At 36.8% G+C, this 21,575-nt stretch overlaps 1 protein-coding gene across 3 annotated transcripts in view; it reads right to left on the reverse strand.

Moving 5' to 3' along the window:
- The window catches only part of DPP6 (dipeptidyl peptidase like 6), a 1,325,443-nt gene that overhangs the window by 545,801 nt on the left and 758,067 nt on the right, over nucleotides 1-21,575 (reverse strand). For all 3 annotated transcript variants that reach the window (XM_072652136.1, XM_072652135.1, XM_072652137.1), the window contains exon 2: nucleotides 666-780. In XM_072652136.1, coding sequence (XP_072508237.1) covers nucleotides 666-780 — 115 coding nt within the window. The remainder of the gene's footprint in view (nucleotides 1-665; nucleotides 781-21,575) is intronic.

Raw genomic sequence — 21,575 nt, forward strand, 5'->3', positions numbered from 1 at the left:
TTCCCCTCTTTGAGACTCAGTGTTCTCATTATAAAACATACTCATTTCACAGAGTAGTTGGAAAGCATGATAAATGATGCTGCAAATCTTAAAGATACATACATACACAATGTATATGGATCTATGGATATACACATATGTAGATACCTGCATACGTATATGCACGTGTATTATATATGTATGTGTGCACATGTATATATATGTAAATAGATGTTATACATGTATATATGTATATTCATGCATGTGTATATTTCTGTGTCTACACATACATACACATATATTAACTGTTATTCAGTTTTCAATTTATCACCACAAGATCTTTGAATAATATACACTTACTCTTAGTGTTATGCAAATATCATTAATTATCTCAGTTGTCAAAAAAAGAAGATCACACAGCACCTACCTGATAAAATTAGAAAGACTCTCTGCACTCCAGGCATTTGCCACTTAACCAGTAATTGCAGAAACATACTCTAAATTCATAAAAAGGCAGATGAACCTTTTTTTCCACTGAAAATTTATGTAAAACTATTTTTTCCAGTAGATGCTATCAGAGGGATCACCTCGGGAAAATAAATTATCCAACAGGCAGTCCTGTTGGTCTAGTTGCATTTTGGAGTTAACATAGGCTGGCTTGCCCAAGAATAAAATGTTATAAATACCTGGTGTGAGAAGAATTACCGAGGTGACAATCAAAGAGCAGATCACCAGGATAACGAGCAAGGCAATCGCGATTCCTTTCCAATTCCTTTGTGGAGGATTACTTCCAACCAGCTCCTGCAAATACAAAGGAGAATACCAGTGAAAAGGAGAAGCCAATCTCTCACAAAGTCAATAGCTCCTGTAATTCAAAAGCCAGAGGCGAAATTTGGGAGCAAAAGTGTACCCTTTCAGGGCCACCTACACCAAAGCCATTTCTGGATGTGTTCCTCTTAAGGCCCTCCTGGTCACTGAGTTCTCTTCCCCAATCGTCTCGGTCCCAATTGCATCTTCTCAGGAAAGAATCTGATCTTTGACTCTTGATCCTTTCACCTTAACACATGTGCACAAGAGGGCAAGGTAGCTGAGGGGAGCTGGCAGACCTGCGGGGAACATGTGAAATGCATGACCAGTAAGTAGGTCACAACATCAGTCTGCATGAATCATATTTAGCTGGGAGATCTGAGGGGAAGGAAGGGTAATTACTATTGATAGCAGTTGTAAGACTGGCTATAGCCCTACTCTCTGCTGTCAAAAGTGACACTGGTGGAAAAAGAAATGAACACAAGTCTTTGGCCCTCAGAATAGAGTGCAGCAGCGCTATTGGAGTATCCTGCTGAGTCTTCCCTATGAGGGTGTGTGTGTTGCACCATGGGAAAGGTATCATGCTGTCTGCTGTGACTGTGGCCAGCCTTGTCCTTGGAGTGAGGGGCTGATTCATCAGAAAGTAGTTTATGATACCATATTTCAGATATAATAAATATAAACAGATATCATATCATAAATATATTATATTTCAGATACAGCCATGTCTTATAAAATTCTCCCATGTTTCTACCCTATCACTCTGGGGAATGTTTGAGAATCCTAGAAAAACATCAAATCACCGTATTGCCTCTTCTTGACCAACATCATGCTCCCCCTGTCACTGCAACAATAGAATAAAAGGCTCTGTGCTCATTTAAGAAATTCCAGTCATTAATCAGGAAGAGGATATAGATACCTGGTCAAGCTACAGAGACATTATACTTACATGAAGGGCCAGCATCCCTCCAAAAGAGGCTAACTAAATAATATAGGAAGGGCATAATGTGGATGGAGAAATGATTAAATAAGCAATGTTTCACTCAAGGTGTCAAGAAAAAGTTGAACAAAGTTCACAGAAAGAAAAAAAGCACACGTGTGCTTGTGAGATAGATTTCTCACCCTCTCTCTGCTTATTGCCCCGGTTTCTTAGCAGGCCTTCCAGACTGCAGACTTTCTTCTCTATATAATTCATACTGCATCCTAAAATTACTTTCTCTTCCTAAAGCTCTGCTGTAATCATGTTCTAACTCTCCTATCTCCAAAACAAACGATAAATTCCTTTACACTGATATTCAAAGCTCTCTAAGTAATTTGGTTCCAATTTATCATTGTGTGATTATCTTCTGTACTTTATTTTGTAGGCAAAAGGGATAGAACATCTCCCCAGGACTGCTCTTGTTTAGCTTATCATATCTTTATTCCCTTTGCAGCATGACAAGGCACTTTTACTGAAGCTGTGCTGCCCACCTGGATCACCACCATCCCGTTTCTCATCTCCAGATTGAAACATCTTCACCATTTTTAAAATTTCACTTAAAATAGGTCTACCTCCTTGAAGGAGGTACCTCTGATATACCTCTATACCTCTGAAAACCCCACCCAAGAAAAAATCCTTTCCCTCCTTCATGTCATTCATTACTCTCCCTCCTCTCTCTCTGCTGTCAACTCCTATGATTCCTACTAATTGTACTACCTATGTCATGTTTGACAGTTACTGCCTTCTCCCTCAATCCCAACTATATTATAGACTCCTAGGGGGAAGGACCTATGTATATCTTTGTATCTTAATAGTATGCCTTGTCCATGGTTGGCACTGAATGAGTAAAAGAATGAATAGGTCAACAAATGAACAAGAAAACAAGCTTTTTTCAGTAAACACTTCCTTATGATGAAATGATTCTGGCTCACCTGTATCAGCCACATTCTTATTCCTTAAGTGTTGATGCATCAGATTTGCTTTTTAAACAGTGCTACCACATTTAAATACCAGGGTAATTTTACATGTACATAGAGAGGCATTATTGCATCCTATTTTTATTTGGACAATTTTATTCTCCAGAGCACAGGTAAATCTGTGAGTTGTAGGAATACAAATTAGATGTTCAAAATGGCAAACTTAAAGATTAACTCAACCAGCAGGCACTGAAGCTACTGAAAACTTAAATGAGTCCAATATGATATTCAGTGAAAGACCAGAAAAACCTATAAATCCCACCCTGGGAAGATAAGCAATCCTCATGAGCTAAGTCCAAATCAATCTCTTTAACAATCTATTTACAGGTTTTTTTTTTTTTTTTTTTTTTTTTTTTACCTAAGTTAGCGCAAATGAGATTCAATCCTGTGCCAGCTTCTATGTGGAAGCTCCCTAAAGCAAAGGAAGTCCAGGGACAGGTTCCTGAGGCTCTTACAGTTCAATTACTTACTGTAGGAAGTTCTAACCAGCTCAGTGCTACTCATAATAGCCAAAGAATCTTGTACTGGCAGAGCACAGGTTACTTCTCTCTCCTCACCACTTCCTGTTAACCTGCCTGGCATTCTTCAGCATTCAGCCCAAATGACACCTTCTGCAGGAAGGTATCCTCCCTTCCACAACCCTCTCTTGGCAGCCACGTGAGCCTCTTCCTCTAAAACTACTTTCCTTCTCTTCTATGTGTTTCTTCTATATATCTCTTTACTTAGATGTTATTTCTCCCATTCAAATGTGAACTCTTTGATGGCACCTGCTGTTTTCATGTTTTTATTTTTTTTTCAATTTCTTTATACCCCCAGGCTTAGCAGAAGGTCTGACACACAGTAAGTGTTTAATAAAGGCTTACTGTTGGACTGGATTCTTTATGATGAGTATTTTTGGGCCTCTTTATGGGCACTCAGGTTTTGGATAGCCTCTTCATTCATAATTTCAGCAGGTTCTGTCCCCCTTTCTCACCTTCAGTCCAGATATAGAATTTACTCCACTGCTCCAACATGAGTCCTGTTCACTCTTTTCTTGGGTAAAGTCCAGTTTTAATGTTATTATTAGGTAGTTATGTAATATTATTATTAGATAGTAGGTAGTAAATAGTTACCCTTACCACTGAGAAGCTAAAGAAAATAGCAATGAGAACTTTAAAAAAAAGTGATGCAAATGGGCATTTTTATTTGGCTATGTCTCTATCCTCAGGAAAACCATTGGGGCCCAAGCTTATTTTTACCTTGATGTTTTAACTACAAAATACAGCTTCCCTTGAAGATTATTAACTTGGTGAGTTGTGATGCAGTGCTCCACATTATATGCCATTTCTACATGTAAGCTGTAAGAAACCAAAGATTAAAATCACTCAAAGATGCCACATTGCTCTATGAACTGATTTCTAGAATGACTCCATTATGTATTTTTATTTTCCACAGTTATGACATATAATTCAGGCATTTATAACAGAAGCTTATTGGAAATAATGCATTCATGTCCTATCCTCTCAGAGTTAAATGTTTAATGCATCTTATCTTGCCCTAACTTCATGCGTCTCACTGGATTTTCCTTAGTACTGCTTGTCAAATCTAGTGCTTCACAGAACCTAGCAGGGCTGTGAATCCTGATTCAGAAGGGGAAAATGTGAATGGAGATGAAAACCTAACTTCCTGGAGCAAAATTTTCAATGTTTTATTTTAGTTAGAAAGGTCAATATAAAGGCATGAGAGAAGAAACAAAGAAAGGAAAGGAAAAAAAGAAATCAATCAATAAGCAGGTGAGTAGGTGCTCAGAAAACAGATAAAAATGAAGAATACCTGCCCTCAAGGAGCTTATATTCCATTGGCAGGAAGAACACGTGCATATGTAGGATTATATAAAACAGCTGCAAAGTAAGTACAAGGGGATTTCAGTTGGAAAAAGTATTAATAAACTGAGGGAATTGGGAAAGGTTTAATGTGAAAGATGACAGTGTAGTTGAGAGTCTTGAAAATGATGAATTCTGAGAAATAGAAATGAGATGGGCACTCACTCCCTGCATGGAAAAACATCCAGGGTACAGAGCTGGAAGATAGAGAGGATCAAGTATGCCACATTGATTGGACTGTAGAGAATGTGAAGGGAGGATAGTATGTAAGTAAGTGCAAAATTTAGATTGGGGCCAGATTATAAAGGATTTTAAATGAGAAATATTGGAGTTTACATTTATAAAGTAGGGGACTAGAACTGTTAGAGTTGGACTTTATGAAAATCAGTTCGGAAACTGTGTGAGGGATGGATTGTAGAGGGTAATAGACTTGAGGCAGGGAGACCAACTAGGAATGTATGACAATAGAGCAGGGAAGGAGGGATGAGTACATGAAGGAAGACAATGACCATCTGGGTGGGGAGTAGGGTACTAATTGGAAGGGTTTACTGCAGACAGAAACAACATTTGTCAACTAATTAAATATAAGGACTGGGGAGAAGAGAAGAAGGTAAAAAGGGAAATGAGATGGAGAAGGAAGCCAAAAAAAAAGGAAATGGATCCTAAGGGAAAAAAGAAGTAAAGCAAACAGAGGGAAGGAAGGAAAGACAGGGGAAAAAAAGCAAAAGAAAGAAGAAATAAGAAGAGTGAAGAAAGGAAAGAAGCTTTTATTCTTATGTAGTTTTCAGGGATCTCAAAAGGATGAACATGTATTGCTTGATGCCAAGTTATGGGTCATAGAATAAGGAAGAATTAAAAGCCCGATGGAGAACTCCATCCATGGTCATTCATTCTTCCTAGATCTCTGTTGTAGCAGACAGCAAGCATTGAACCAAGAGGAGGAGATTCAACAAGCAGTTTAAACAATGTGTTTGGTGCACACAGTGAAAAAAGTTGGTATTTGGAGTTACTCATTTTTTCCCTGCCTTATGACTATAGTGAGAGATCAGGGTAAACTGGATAGAAGGCTGACCATGAACTCAGGGCCATACAGATTCATGCCCTATTTCTGATACATACTGGTTCTTCTCACTGTCCCCAGGTAACTCTGTAAGATTACAAATTGCAGTATGGCTACAGATTTGCAATGGCAGAGAGAGCTGGGAACCCTATACCATTGAAATCACGGGTCCAAACAAAACAAAACTAAGGGGAGTTCTTTTGGGAGATGGGTTGGATTTTTTTCAAAGAAGAATTCTTAGAAATTGAAGGTAAATCTTTGAAGTATCAAAATAACCCATTAAGATAATCCAAACAATCAAATGATTTTGCCATTTCATTGGGTGGCTGTTTCGATATTATTTAGACAGTGTCAGACAATTGAGAAAAAATTAAATCTCTAACAGAATTGGGATAGGAAGATGATGCTCAATGTTCCTTTCAGGATTTTTCAAAACTTAAATTGAACTTCAGGATATAGGAAGCTTTGAATGGTACAATGCTTACAGAAGGAGTAGCAATAGGAAAGCAGAACCCACAATGACAGTAAAGGGCATGGCCTTGCCAGTCACAATGTGGATGGCTGGCAATTTCTTATTTTCTTGCCCTTTGCTTAGGATAGAAAGTATCAAGCAGATGGCCTGGCCACAGGGGAAGGGTGGTAGGGGAGGAAGAGAATAGAGCCAAACTATTCATTTTTTTTATAACAATAATCCATTTCCAACCAATACAATCTCCTTCCTACTGTCCTAAGGTATTTCAGTTCCAGACAATGTCCATGACAAGAAGTCATCCCTCAGAGGACAATGGTATTTTATTCTTTGGACTGAAAGTAACAATATGACAGTTTTCATATCCCATACTAGAATAAGACTATTCAAAGATTCAGCCTGGGTACAACTGGAAATAAATTTCTTTTTAAAATTTTTTTTTCCAATTACATGTAAAAAAATTTTTTTTAATTTTTTAAAATTTTGAGTTCCACATTATCTCATTCAATCCTCACCCCCCTCTCTCATAGAAAAGGCAAGCAATTTAAAATAAATGATACATGTGTAGTCATGCAAAACATATTTGCATGTTAGTCACGCATTCATACTCCATCAGTTCTTTCTCTGAATGTGGATAGTGTTTTTCATCATGAGTCTTTCAGAACTGTCTTGGATCACTGTATTGCTAAGAATAGCTAAGTCATTCATGATTGATAATCATACGATATTGCTGATATTGTGTACAATGTTCCCCTAGTTCTGCTCAATTCACTTTGTATCTTGTCATATAAGTCTTTCCAGGTTTTTCTGAAAGCATCCTGCTCATTAGAGCAAAATAGCATTCCTTCACAATCATACCACAACTTGCTAAGTCATTCCCCAACTGATGGGTATCTCCTCAATTTCCAATTCTTTGACTCCATAAAAGAAGCTTCTATAAATATTTTTGTACGTATAGGTTCTTTTCCTCCTTTTTTTATCTTTAGGATATGAATCTAGTAGTAGCATTGCTAGATCAAAGGGTATGCACAGTTTTATAGCCCTTTCAGCACACTTACAATTTGTTCTCCAGAATGGCTGAACCAGTTCACAGCTCCACCAATCAGTACATTAACATTCTAGGTTCCCCACATCCCCTCCAACATTTATCATACAATACTGCTGTTACTACATACATGTAAGCATGTAGTATGTATTTCCCAGATTTTTCTAGGAGCATTCTGCTTGTTCTTATAGAATAATAATATTCCATCACAATTATATGACAACAACTTGTTCAGCCATTCCCCAAATAATGGGCATCCCCTTAGTTTCCAATTTTTTACCACTACAGAAAGAGCAGCCATAAATATTTTTGTACACGAGTCCTTTTCTTTTTTTAGGGTTTTGAGTGAGTTTCATGGGAAATATGCAACCACATGCAAAGGCGATAAATTAGTCAGTCAACAAACTTTTGTTAAGCACATTTGTGCCAGGAACTGTACTAAACACTAGAGATATAAAGGCTCATGTGTGTGGCCATTATATATATACGTATGTGTGTGTGTATAGATATATACATATGTATATAAATATATGCGTGTGCGTATTTGCCTTTGTGTATATGTGTATATGTGTGTGTGTGTGTATTCCTGCTCTCAAGGAGTTCACAGTATAATGGATACAATATGCAAATAATTATGATGAAGCTATAAACAGGATAATTTGGCCTAGTCTCAGACTGGAGGCACTAAAATTAAGGAGAACTAGGAAAGACTTCTTGCAGGAGGTAAGATTTTAATTGAGACTTGAAGAAAATCATGGAAGCTATAAGGCAGAGATGGGGAGAGAGTTCTAGTCATACAGAACAGCCAAAGGTTTTTATAGAAAAAAAATTCCTTTAAGCATTTGTCCAATGGGAGATCCTTTTGGATATATACATTTCCAGTGGTTAATAGAGATTCCACAGGGAATTACTGAAAATATTACTGAAAAATACTTTAATCAACTCAGTATGTAGCTAAATATAGGGCAGCTAACTGGCACAGTAGAAAGAGAACCAGACCTGGAGTCAGGAAGACATGAGTTCAAATATAACCTCAGACTAGCTGTGTGAGCCAGGGTGTCACTTAATCTTATTTACCTTAGTTTCCTCAAATGTAAAACGACCTTGGAAAGGAAACAACAAGCTACCCCAGTATCTTTGCCAAAAAAACCCCCAAAAGGGGTCATGCATTTTTAGAAAAGATTGAGATGACTGAATATCTAGCTACATATAAGCCTCAAGGATTAGGAGTTGGTTGGAGGGACAGGAAAGGTAACAGCTCATAAAAGAAGTCGACAGAAGAGGTCTCTTTGGTCTAGTACTATAACATATTTGCTCTCATATATGTGTCCCTTTGGCTTGTTCCCAACTCCTGGTGTTCTATCTTTATTACAAATCCTGGCATATTTCCAAATGCTGGAAGACTTCAAAAATCTATCGATTTCCCATGAATGCTGAAGACTTCCTCTTTGTCCTAACAACCAGGACTTTCCCCTGGAATTCTTGCTAGCACATCTCCAATGGTGGAGACATTTGCATAGACATTGGGGCTATTTCTAAAGATCAGCTCTATTTGCTGCCAGGGGGCTCACTGACCACAGTGAAGGCTAATAACAACCAGCCTGTATGTGTGAAGCCCTTGAGGCAGAGTAAGTTCCAAATTACCTTTTACACTGACATATACCTGGAATGATACCATGAATTTTGTAAGGAAGGAAGGGAGACAATTTGAGCTAGCGTTCACTCCAAAAAAATATGCTGGAAATGGTATATTACTGTCTGTCACCTATAAAAATTGTGGATACTCTATTTTTATAACGACTGTTTCAAAAATCAGAGCTAAGGCAATTTTGAACCTTTAAGCTAATTTGACATAATGATGTACTGGTTTGATGATTCCTTTTACGAAATTAACTCTGAAATATTGCCTATTTTTGTACTCAGACAGTCATTCCAGCTTTGCTCTATTTCCATCTTGATAACTTGTTTTTGGAGGGTTTTTCTCCCCTACGTCTTGTAACGGTTTTTGGGGAAAAAAAGAGCAATTCCAGACTGACTGTTGCTAAAGAAAAAAAGTCACAGGAGAGTATGGGCAAAGGAAATCTATCCATAAAAAAATCCATACCCTGTAAGTACATCCCTCATTTACACCTTTTGCTTTGCTCCAAAGAGTGGGTCTAGTGGAGACCTGGATGGTGCCTATCATACTGTTCGAGTTGCTTTTTTCTTTTCACTGGTAATTTGTAGATGAGAGTAACTCATGTTTCTAAAGTAGAAAAATAATTCTGAGGCTCCCAACATACTACTTCAATTTGCCTGATGTTGAAATTGCCTGCAGATGCTTGGTAAATATTAAGAAGCTAACAAATGAACTGGTGTCTGAAAGCCAAGAGGCATTGGCAAAACTAGTTGTAGAAAAGAAAAATAAATGGACAAATGAAATACTCTAGTCCATGAAGCCACGAATGATTTAACTAGAGTCACTACTGGTGACTTCACTATTGATTTGCACAATTATCATATGAGAAGAATACAAAAACAAGAATGGTACTATAAAAGCTTCATTTTGCAATGATAAAGGCCATAATTCCATGACAGATACACATAGTAAAGTCTTTGGAAAACTAGGGTTGTTGAAGATTGACTTGAAAGTTCTCAGGTTTCCATGTGAATTCCTTTATCCAGATATGTATGCCATAGTAAGAGTAAGACAAACAGTGTTGTCATCACCATAAGATTTTCAAGGCAACAAGTTTGAACAGGAAGAATATAGTACAGAAAGGAAGGTTCTATACTAGCTGGAGCTTTGGAGCCTACTTCAATAACATAATCTGTTACAGGGTAAATAGAGTGGGCCTGAGAGAAAGGCATCCTGGGTTCTCATTATGGCTCTGTCACTGAGCTTTACTTGAATTACCTCACTTTTTTGGTCCTCAACTTCATCACCTGTTATCTTAAATGGTTATACTGGACAGTCTTTTATAGTTCTAAAAATTCTACAGTAAACCTATATATTTGCTTTTCTGAAATTTTTACCCATATAAAGTATGGAAATGATCAGTTATAAGAAATAAGTAGAATGTCTAGCCCTCAGTCAGTATAGTAATAAACTAAATTTAGAGCTATTGATTGCCTCTGAAACATTGATTCCTTCATAAAATTAAACAATTGTTTATTATTTACTACACTGCAAAATACTGTGATTAATATTCTATGGGTGAGGGATTGGGGAGAAAGAAACAAATAACTCTAAGTCATGGTCCTTGTTTTTGAAGGACTTACAACATAGTGGAGAAGATAGGATGTACACAAACAACATCACCAGACAGCACATGATATAAGGCATGCGAGTGAGTCAGTAAGAGTCCTCAGTGATGGTTACTATTTCCTATGAGTCCTTATTGATCATGTACTAGTCTCCTGATTACCAAACAAGCTAGTGGGATTCCTCAAGTATAAGCCATGTTCTTCACACCCTACATATCAGTTATGACATAGGTTTTACCACACCTCGACAAATCCCCTGAGAAGCTGGGTCACCTGCAAGTCAAGTGCTGGAATGCCTTCCAAGTGAAATTGTGAATTGAAAGGAGTGGCCTCCTTTTTTTCTCTGCCTTGCACACTGTAGTTACCGAATTATCTGTTGAATGGATGAATGAATTTCATGATGCTACAGTAATGAATTCATAAAGGAGTCATGCCTTTTACATAAAACCATTAAGAAATGATGCGCTACATCAAAAATGGTAAACAAAGAAGGGCTTCACTTAAAAAGAAGAGGCAAAACACCCTACTCTTCCAGAGGTCATTCATCAGGCAACTTCCTGTAGTAGGCTGTTAATAAAAGTTTATTGAAAAAATGATAAACTTCAGTTTTCTAACTGAAAACAGCTAAGAATACTTCTGAGAAGCCATGACTGGTGCCACAAAGTCTATGAAATTTACTCATTACCCATTTACTTTTACTTTCAACACAATTCAGTCAAATGTTTATCTGTCTACCTATCTTATAACATACTAGAATCAGTAAACTAGCAGGTAGCAGGTACATTCAAAGCAACAAAAAAGTGACAACTAAGATTTAAGAATGAGAGACAGAAGAGCTATGAAAGTAGATACAAGAATTCAAAAATCCCCAAGAATATCCTGAGCCATTTAAAATCAAAACAAAGAGTACAGGGTACTTTAATAACTCATAAGGTCATGGCTATATTAAAACACTGTGCAACAGCAAACGGTTATAATTATGTCCAAATGCCATCAAAAAGAGATCAGCTGATATTTGGTGGACTTTGCTTGAGAGGTAAAGTAGTGCTTTTTTTTTTTTAAATTCAGACTGACTAAAGTGGAAAAAATAATGTTCTGGGATTAAGAAAGAGAAAGGTTCTATCATCTGGAAAATTCATGACAGGCCATACCTCAATTCCCCAGTGACACCAGAAAAAAGAAACATTACTGAATTATCATTCTCTGTGTCAGAGTTCAAAGTGCACTGGATTTTAATTCAACAGCAATAGCAAAGAGATGGTGTGTCAGTGCTTTATATTAACCATATGGATTTGGCTATAAATTGATGACTTTTTTTCAGCCCCATTCAATTCTTAGTGACTTAAATGCTTGTTGGATTAAATTGAATTTCCAAAGTCACAGAGCAGTTGCCAACAGAGTACTACCCAAGAAAAATTACAGATCTTTGAGTTCAGTATCTCTTACAGTCCAATTTGGGATGGTGTATCCTGACCACGATGATTCTAAGCTAGTGCTGGCCTTAAGCCAGAGATGAGAGAACAAAGCAACAAAGGAAATGCATAATGAATGATATACCATAGCATTACTTTATATATGAAAGGGAGAGGGTTAAATCTATGACAAGGCTAGCTTAGTAAAGTGTTTTATTATTTAACTCTCATACTCTTATTTAATAATACTATTCCATTAGGTTTTCCACTGTTACACCCCAGTAAGTCCCTTGTTACTTCTCATCTGGATCATTGAAAATGCCTCCAGACTGATGATTTTCCTGCATACCATCCCTCTTCCTCCTATCCCTTCCTTCCCTCAGTCCATTCTACCAACATCACTCTCAGATTAATGCAAATATCTCATTATGTCATTCGAAAACTCAAAAAGCAGTAAGTCCTCAGTGTCTAGGGACCTCAGTGTCCATATTGTAGCATTAAAGAAGCTATACAATCTGCTTCCAACTCATCCTTCCTGGATTGTCTTAGCACTTCACTTGATTAATGAACTTACTACAAGCAAATCACTGAAGATGTAAAAACAAGCTAATATTTTCTGCTACCAAATAATTTAAATTTCATCAATGGACACTATATACATATGTATACGTATATGTTATACAAATATATAAGATTATATACATATCATACACATGTAGATAAATACAAAGTAATGTGAAAAAAGAGAACACTAACACTTGGAAAGAGAATGAGATCAAGACAGGCTTTGTGTAAGAATTAATAATTGAGCTGAGCTTGAATGAAGCTAAGGACTCTAAGAGGAAAAGATTTCTCATCTGCAATTTAGGGATGACAAAAACCCACATGGAAACAGCTCCCAAAAAGGCATAAGCCATCTTATCTCATTTTTCTCCTTTTCTTCACAGTCAAGACTTTATGACTGCCTCGTTCAACAACACACCATCTTCTACTGTGACTTTGTGGATCCTTTACCCAATCATCACTAACACTGTGCTGAATCTCCTGGATACCTTGTGCTCCCACTATCTTCTCCTGGTTTTCCTCTTACCGGTAAGACTGCTCTCTCAGTTTCCTTTGCTGCACTGTTTTTTTGATCCCCCCAAAATTCTGTCCAGGACCTCTTGTCTTCTTTTTCCCTTCTTCCAATCTATTCTTTCAATTCATCTTCTGCATGGCTGCCAATATAATCTCCCTAAACTAGAAGTTTGATTGTTCTATTCCCTTGCTCAAAAATTTTCTGTGACTCCTTACTATCCCTAGGATAAAATGTAAATTCCTCATTCTGGCATTTAAATCCCTCAGCAATCTTTTTTCTAAACTATGTTTCAAGGTAATGCACACTGCAGCCCTGAGTAATATTCTCCATTTTGCATCTGCTGCCCTGCTTGGTTTCAATTCCACAGAATTGTGGTGTCCATCCTTCCATTATCCTTCCCTCCATTCCTCCTTCTTGCCTCCTTTTGTGTGTTTTCTCCACTTTTAGTTGGTAAACTTCTTGAGGAAAGGCACTGGATTTCTTTTTATTAATTATATCCCTAATGCTTGCACATTGCCTGGCACATAATAGGTGCTTAATAAATGTTTGTTGAATTTTTATTTATTGGATTGGATTCTATGTTTTAGGTAAACTGGTCTACTAGCTGTTCTTTGACCTTGGAATTCCACCTCTTTCTCCACATTTTCACAAGAACAGTAGTAATAGACTGAAAGCATTGAGAGGGTAGAAGGATTAACAAATATTTATTGGATTAATGCACAAAGACCTTATACAAAACACTGTGTGATATTAAGAATACGTTAAAAGTATAGATTTAAGAAATGAGTTTTTTTAACATTATCCTGCACTTTGTATTCAGTTAACAAAATCATTAGCACAGTACTTTGTATATAGGTTCTGTTGGGGTTGGAAGCTCAATTCTGTGTGGACAGTCTCGGGTGGGTAAAGGTGGGAACTTCTAAATCTTAGAGCTCTCACGAGACCCCCCCAGGAAATGGCTGGGAATCGAGGTGAACCGAGCTATCTTGTGTATTTCCGCCTCTTCCCGTGAGAAACGTGATGGGAGAGAGATCTCTCCGCCCTCGAGATTGTCCCGGATCTGGGCACACTATTGTTATCTAACAGCACGGTATTTAGATGCAAACTATGCGACTGGAGAGTTAAGTAGGATCAGGGAAGCCTGAAAGCTCTCTTAGCACGTGAGGAGCCAAAGAGGACACAAGGCTCCGCTTTTCCTCTTCTCCTTCTCTCCCCTCCCCCTCTCTCCCTGCTTGTACTTCTACTTCCAATCTCTTATTGTAAGATCTTTGCCTCCTTGGGAGATTCTCTTTCCCTCCTAAGGAAGAATCCCCTGCACTTGTAACCGAGACCCTGAAATAAAGCTCAACCCTTGTTTGACTCTGGAACGTCCTTTCTCTCATACGAGCATCCGGTTTGGCCAACCGAAGACCTCGGGAGGTGAGGTAAGAAGACTCGGGTAGCCCACAGGCCTCTAGGCCTGGCAAGGTTCCAAGATTTTTATTTTGTTTTGTCCCCAGTGCTCAATCTGTGATCCAGCAGATCACTATAACAAAGTGAAGGCAGAAAATATATTAGTTTTTCCTTCCTTTTTTTCTCCTTCTTTGCCTTTAATATATGAAATAGAACTCAATGAATTTTTGTAAAATTAATGACCAAGATATGAGTACAAATAATGATAATTCAGCTTACAGTGATTTTTCAGAATATGGCCAGGAAGTGAGAACTGTAGGAACTCAATAATAATATATAATATTAGTATGTTTCCTTCACCCAAAGTCATTCCTTGTGATACCAATATCTTTTAAAATGAATTTTAAATGTGTAAATAGTACAGTGCTGGACTTGGAGTCAAGAAGTCTTGAGTGAGAATTTGGCTTCAGGCATGAGCTGTGTCCTTCTAGACAAATAAAGCCCTTAACTTCTGTCTGCTTCAGTTCTCTTCCTCATACGTAAAAGGAGAATAATAACAGCACTAATCTTCCAGAGTTATTGTGAGGATCAAATGAGATAAAATTTAGAAAGTACTTCAACATCTTGAGGAATTATATAAATGCTAACTAACACTAGCTATTAATTGATTCACTTCCCATTTTTTCTTACAAAATTATTTTCTATACAAATTTCCCTTTGAAATTATCAGCATTTCATGAAAAGAGACCATCAATGACTATCTCATCCATAGTGTATTACAAATAGCAAATAACAGATCAAAATGAATGATAGTATTTTAAAAATAATAACCAGGATGAGATATGAGAATAAGAAAAAATATTAAAGATTCCACAAATGAGCAAAATAAATTTGCTATTCCATAGCTTTACTCTACAATCAAAATGTATTTTCTCCCTAATACTTTCTCAGTGTGTAAAGTTCTGATATACATTTATTTTATGTAGCATGGACCATTTAGTGTAAGTAGAGAGGCAATAGATTATAAAATCAATTATACATACGTCTCAGGACTCTGCAACAGGTTTCCAGTCACTGCAGATATTCAGGAGAACAATAAATGAGCGAAAGTGACAAGTAGTGACTCTACTTGTGTCATAGCTAAGGTTAATCAAATGGCTAATGTCAATCAATCATCATCAACGTGTCCAGTATTCACATATCATTCTAATGCCTTGCTTAGGAAATTGTCCTCATTAGCAAACAGCTTTACACTTCAAATGGTGTTAAAGGAAAAAAAAACCCACTAACATTTAGCCCTGAGGACAAAAGAGCAAACCAAAGAACAATCTGTCTTGAGTACCATTTGAGATGAAATCACCTCAGTAAACAAAGGGTCCTTCAGTTAAACAAAGCATGAAAGAGAACCAGAGTGCTGAAGCATGTAAGTACAGAGTTATAGCTGACTTGCAATCTCCTAATACATTCTTTTATTTAATTACAACTCTACAAGCTAAGTAGAAAAGGTTTCTACCATCAATATAGAGATAAAGAAACTGAGGCACAAAGGGGCTTGCTTAAGATCATACAGGTAGAGTTGGGATTCAAACCCAGAACTTTGTACTGTAAATCCAGTGCCAGAAATGACTGGGACAACATAGTGTGGATATCCAAAGTGGCAACAAAAAATAGACTCAGTGTCAATGGATAACCGTGATGGTCAAACAAAAAAAAACTTAAAGGAAAGAAGCAAAGTAGCAGCTAGAAGAGCTTCCCAAACTTGGGGCAAACAGCTAAGCCCAGAGAAAACCTCACAGCATTACATTCCCATATGCAACAGTTATTCCAAATATTACCCTTAGTTATCCAGGAAAAGGTCATGCTGTGACCCTGTATTCAGTCCCATTCAACAATCATTCAGTAAATAGCTGCTACTCCCAAGGCTAGGCACTGAAGATTCAAAGACAAAAATGAAACAGTATCTGACTTAAAGAGCATATATTCTATTAGAGTAATATAATATGGACAGAGGTAAGTACTGAAAGGCTTCCCCTGATCGTCTTAGTTGTATTCCCCTTTTGCCAAAATTACTTTGTATTTACTCTAAGTTTATTTTGTATATTTTCCCCCTAGAAGAATACAAGCTCCCTGAAGAGCAGGAACTACTTCTTTTTAAATCTTTGTAACCCTAACACCTAGCTAGACACAAAGTAAATATTGGGCATCAAATAAATGTTTGTTGAATTCAAGCATAATGCCTTATTTAGATCCTTGGGAAATACATACTGACAGATTAGAATGAATTATTATTAGCTTAGGTGGTTCTGAATGCCACTCACCATTTTCATTGTTCATATGCAAAACCAATGTACAAAGGTAAAATACAGCACTGTCATTCCATTAGAAATAATTACTTTAGTATTTCAATGATATGTGCTTTTAGGAGGTACTCCCTTTGCCTGTGCAGACTGAGACACCTCTGTGGCTTACTGGAGAGTACTTGTGAATCAACATGGCCAACACTGTCCATTTCAAAAAACAAAACACCACCAGAAACAATCCCAACCCCCAAGAACCATTATCATGAAGCTAACAAGATGATGAGTACCTATGACCTTTGCTTATCTTGACCTTTTGAATATGAAGATATCATTATAGCCTTACTAATTTAATGTGTTCTAAGAGAGTTTAGGACTTTTTGTCCTAGTCTTCAAGAATTCAGGCCACTTCCATGGCACAATGAGGCATTGGATGAGAACTTCAATGGAAACTGAAATGATATTCTGTAAGTGAGTGATTTCTAAGTGTATGTGTTTTTACTGTAGTATATATGAAGCACCTAGCTGAGGAAGGGATTTGGAAGCCAAGGTCAGAACACTTCTCCAATTTCTCCCCACCCACACACATACCCTTTACTGATATTTTCTTTCTTGTTCAGTAAGTTATCAATTTTGAGTATTGACTCAAGGACAAACTGTGTCTGTCACTCCCGTACCAGTCACAAGCAGACAATGGCCCACAGGGTGATGAAGTATTTTGGTCACACAATCATTCACGCAAACAAAGCAGAGAGGGAGAATAAACACTGATGAAATTGCAGATACTTAGAAGTATATTTTCCTCTTACTGAGAGAAGAACCTCATTTATTCTTATATTAAAAAATGCCCACCTCATATTCCTTCAAAATTTCAGGAAAAATTTGTTCCGCATATGAGAACTTTACCTGTTGAATTAAGGTCCACCTATCGAACTTGGACAAGGTATTTTGGGTCACTAGGTTTCAGTTACCTCACCCATAAACTTAAGCTGTTTGCTTTGATGGTCTCTGAGAATCTACCTATGACTCTGTGGTCCTATGAACAAAACAGTAATTTAATCTACTCATAGTAGTGACTCACAAGGCAGGAATCATAGAATCTCACAGAATGAATTTCAATTAAATTTTTATGATAATATAGATTTGTTAAGGGAAAAAAAATCCCAAATGCTAATTCCTAACTTGAACACACAATCAATTATAATTTAAACACACAAATGCACACACAACCCTCCCATGTGGCCTGCTTAGCATGCACATGCCAAAAATCTGCCATTCACTGATCATGGGCAGAAGAATTCATATTAGAGAAGAGACACAATTACAGCTTCAGTTTTCTTTCAACTTCAGTTTCTTTTCTATTTCAATTTCAGTTTCCTTTAAATAAAAAAAAAAATTCCATGATGCTGCAACAAAAATCAGCCCTATCCTGTTTTATACAACCTTTTCATCAATGATAAGTAGAATGAGTATGCAAGAAGGGTGTCCTCAGTTCTTAATTTCATGTATGAAAACAGAAGGAAAACTCTTGTCAAAAATATTCCTGAATTGTAATACAGAGCATCCATCTCCCATCTACTCTGGCATAACTTTGAGGTTCACATTATCCCCAAATCCAATAAGAAACTAGCAAAAGTGATTTACTAAAGGATTGGCTTCCCATAAGGACTTATACAAAGAAGAAATATTTAGAAGAAATTAAGCAAGATAATATTTTAAATGAAATAAAAGTTCCCAAGGAAAGAATTGGAAAGTAAATAAACAGCTTAAAGGAAAACTGGTAAACTTTACCTTTGGAAGAGATCAAACAGAAATCAATGACTCCATGAGTCGGCAAAAAAAAAAAAAAATTAGAGCAAAATCAAGATAAAAAAGAAACAAAGAAGAAAATGGAAGTGATCTGCTTATCCAAAAAAAACAAAAAACAAAAAACCAACATCTGACAAAAAAACTGGTCAAGAAGAAATAATTGAAGAATCATTGGAATCTTCAAAAACCATGATTAAAAAAGATCCTGGGCACTCCATTTCAGAAAATCACAAATGAAAACTGTCCAGAGAGGGCAAAGAAGAGAGGGCAAAGTGAAGAGAGCAGAAATATTATGATCACCTTCATAAATATCAAAAGAAAAAGTTTCAAGGATGTCATAGTCAGAATCCAGAGTTTTTACAACAAAGAAAAAATATTATTAGTATGCCAAAAGGAGTTTTAGTACCAAAGATACGAAATCACTAAAGAGTTGGAAACCTATACAATAAACCAGAGGAGATCTTAGAATAAAACATTCCAAAAGGCAAAAGATAAGGATTTATAACAAAGGGTAACTTACCCTGCCAAGTTGAGCATAATCCTCCAATGGAAAAAATGATTCTTTGAAAGACGCAGTGCTTCTTAAACCTTGGGTAGCAACATCACAGTATGGTGCAACAATCAAAAATTAATTAAAAACCAAATGTGTAATGAATCCAAGGTGTTTCTGGCAGCCCTTGCCAGTGTTGCATCACACAACTTTACTGCAGTGTTGGTTGTGTATACAAAGCATGCACACTTTGTATTGCCAAAATGAGAAAAGGGGTCATGAATGGAAAGAGTGGAAAGAAGCCCTGGAATAGAGGACTCTCATGAATTTCTGATGACAAGTCCAGAGCTAAGTAGGAACCATGGGATATGAAAACTAGAGTCCAAAGAAACAGGCAAATTTGCTTGAACAGTTGGAAGAGATCATATGATGATATTGTGTTAACATTCTAATAGAGGGAGAAGATGTGTCCACAATATTTTTACCGGGTCCTGAGGGTGTTGGATTAAAAAAGAAACAAACAAAGGTCTTGGGAGTGGATTGCTTCTGCTCTGTATGTTTAAAGAGGAAAACAAGATTGGAGGATAAAAAGTACACTGTTTAGGAAGGAAGAAGGGGGCTCAGCCTGCTATTTCCCATAACTGGGCAGGGGGGAGTAAGAAGAGTATATATACATGGAAGTGGGCATCAGAAGAACCTCACTCTTACCTGAAATGAACAAAGGAATTCTGAACATGCACACAGAGTTTACTACATGAAACTCAGTAGGGGAAAAATGGGGGGGAGGATGGAGGCAGAATTAAAAGGGAATATTCATGGATACCGTGTAGATTAATTTTGCTCGATGAAGTTCATTTCTTACAAGGGATTTTCCTCCCTCATATTTTGAGTTGTTTTTTAATCGAAGAGGGGGTTAGGAGAGGCAGTTGGACAGCTAGGTTGTGAAGTGGATAGAGGATGGGGCTTGGAGTCAGGAAGATTCATTTTCCTGAGATTGAATCTGGCCTCAGACGTTTACTAAGCTATGGGACCCTGGGCAAGTCACTTAACCCTGCTTGCCTCCATTTTCTCATCTGTAAAATGAGCTAAAGAAGGAAATGGCAAATCACTCCAGTATTTCTGCAAAACAAAGCAAAACAAAACCCAGTAACAAGTAAATGAGGTCATGAAGAGGCATATGAAAAACAACTAAGAAAAGATGGTTATAAATAGTGATGCTCAAAACAATAGGGCATTTCTTTTAATTGCACAGAAGAGAACAGAAGGAAACTTACCAGAACAATTTGGAAAGTTTTTAATTTACTATCCATTTAAAACAAAAGCATGTGGTAATAAATGAAGATTCAGTTTCACAGACGTCTCTTTTTGGGATCTGTTATGAGTGTGGGAATGTTCTTTTGCATGTTTAAGTTCAGAATAAAAAAAAAATTATGGAACCCGAGGAAGTGGAATAAAATGTTAAGAAACTATCTTAAAAAATGTGTGTATATGCAATACATACAGTATATGAATATGTGTATATATTTATGTAGGTATATGTGTGTGTACATATATATATATAGATAGATAGATAGATGTGTATATGATTATATGTATTTATATTCCACTGTCCTATGTTAGTTCATCTTAAAATTTCATGCATTTGCTAGTTCTAAATCCAGACATTTCAACTGCTATGATGAGCTAAGAATATTTTATCCTCTAGCCTAGACTTGGGAGTAAATTGCTTACGGCCACAAAACTTGCAATAATGGGCTGTAGAAACAGTTATTTTAAAAAATATCAGAGTAAGTATACAATATGGTTCAGTGAATGGATTACTGAGTTTGGCTTCAGAAGAACTGGGTTTTAATCTATGGTCTTCCATTTCCTACCTGTATGACCTCATATAAGTCATCACCTTTGTTTGCTTTAGTCACCTGACCCTTCTGTCCCTCAGCTACCTCTTCAGTAAAAATGAAGGGATTGAACTAGCTGACCTCTGGAGTTTTTTCAACTACCTTAAATGAGATAATATATATTTTTAAAAGCAATCAGCACAGTGCTTGGCACACAGTAGCCACTATATAAATGCTTATTCCCTTCCTTCCCCTCTTCCTTTAGTAGTGGTAAGTCTACAATCCAGCAAAACTCCAATATGGACAGTACATACCTATGCAAGAAATTGCTACTCAATAGCAAAACCTGTAAATAATTTTTAAGAAAGCCACTGCATAAATACATTATTATAATCTAGAATAAGTGTATTAATTAGCACACTACTTAATTAGGACCTCATTACCTAATACCACTATTTTTCAACAACAGCAAATTAAAATGCAGAAGGACCAATAGCTTTAGGACTATTTATAATTTCAGTGTTTTTCTTCACAGACTTGCCACTTCTTGGGTAAAACACATGAACCAGTAGAGCCAATATTGAATTCCACCCCAATCTTGCTCTGAGGACAATAGGTTTCCCCTCGTTTCATAGTCTGTGCATAGATCACATTACATTTACACATGCATATATCGCATGTCATTTTAATGTATGTGCATGTGTATATACATGAGTATATATGTATACATACATACACACATACATAAATTATGTTTTGTTTCACCACTCAGCCAATTGCAGTAGGAAAATTCCTTTTAGAAGGTCAAAGTAAAAATAAAAATAAATGAAATTTG

This window comes from Notamacropus eugenii, chromosome 3 (assembly GCF_028372415.1).
Source record: "Notamacropus eugenii isolate mMacEug1 chromosome 3, mMacEug1.pri_v2, whole genome shotgun sequence".
NCBI classification, from domain to species: domain Eukaryota; kingdom Metazoa; phylum Chordata; class Mammalia; order Diprotodontia; family Macropodidae; genus Notamacropus; species Notamacropus eugenii.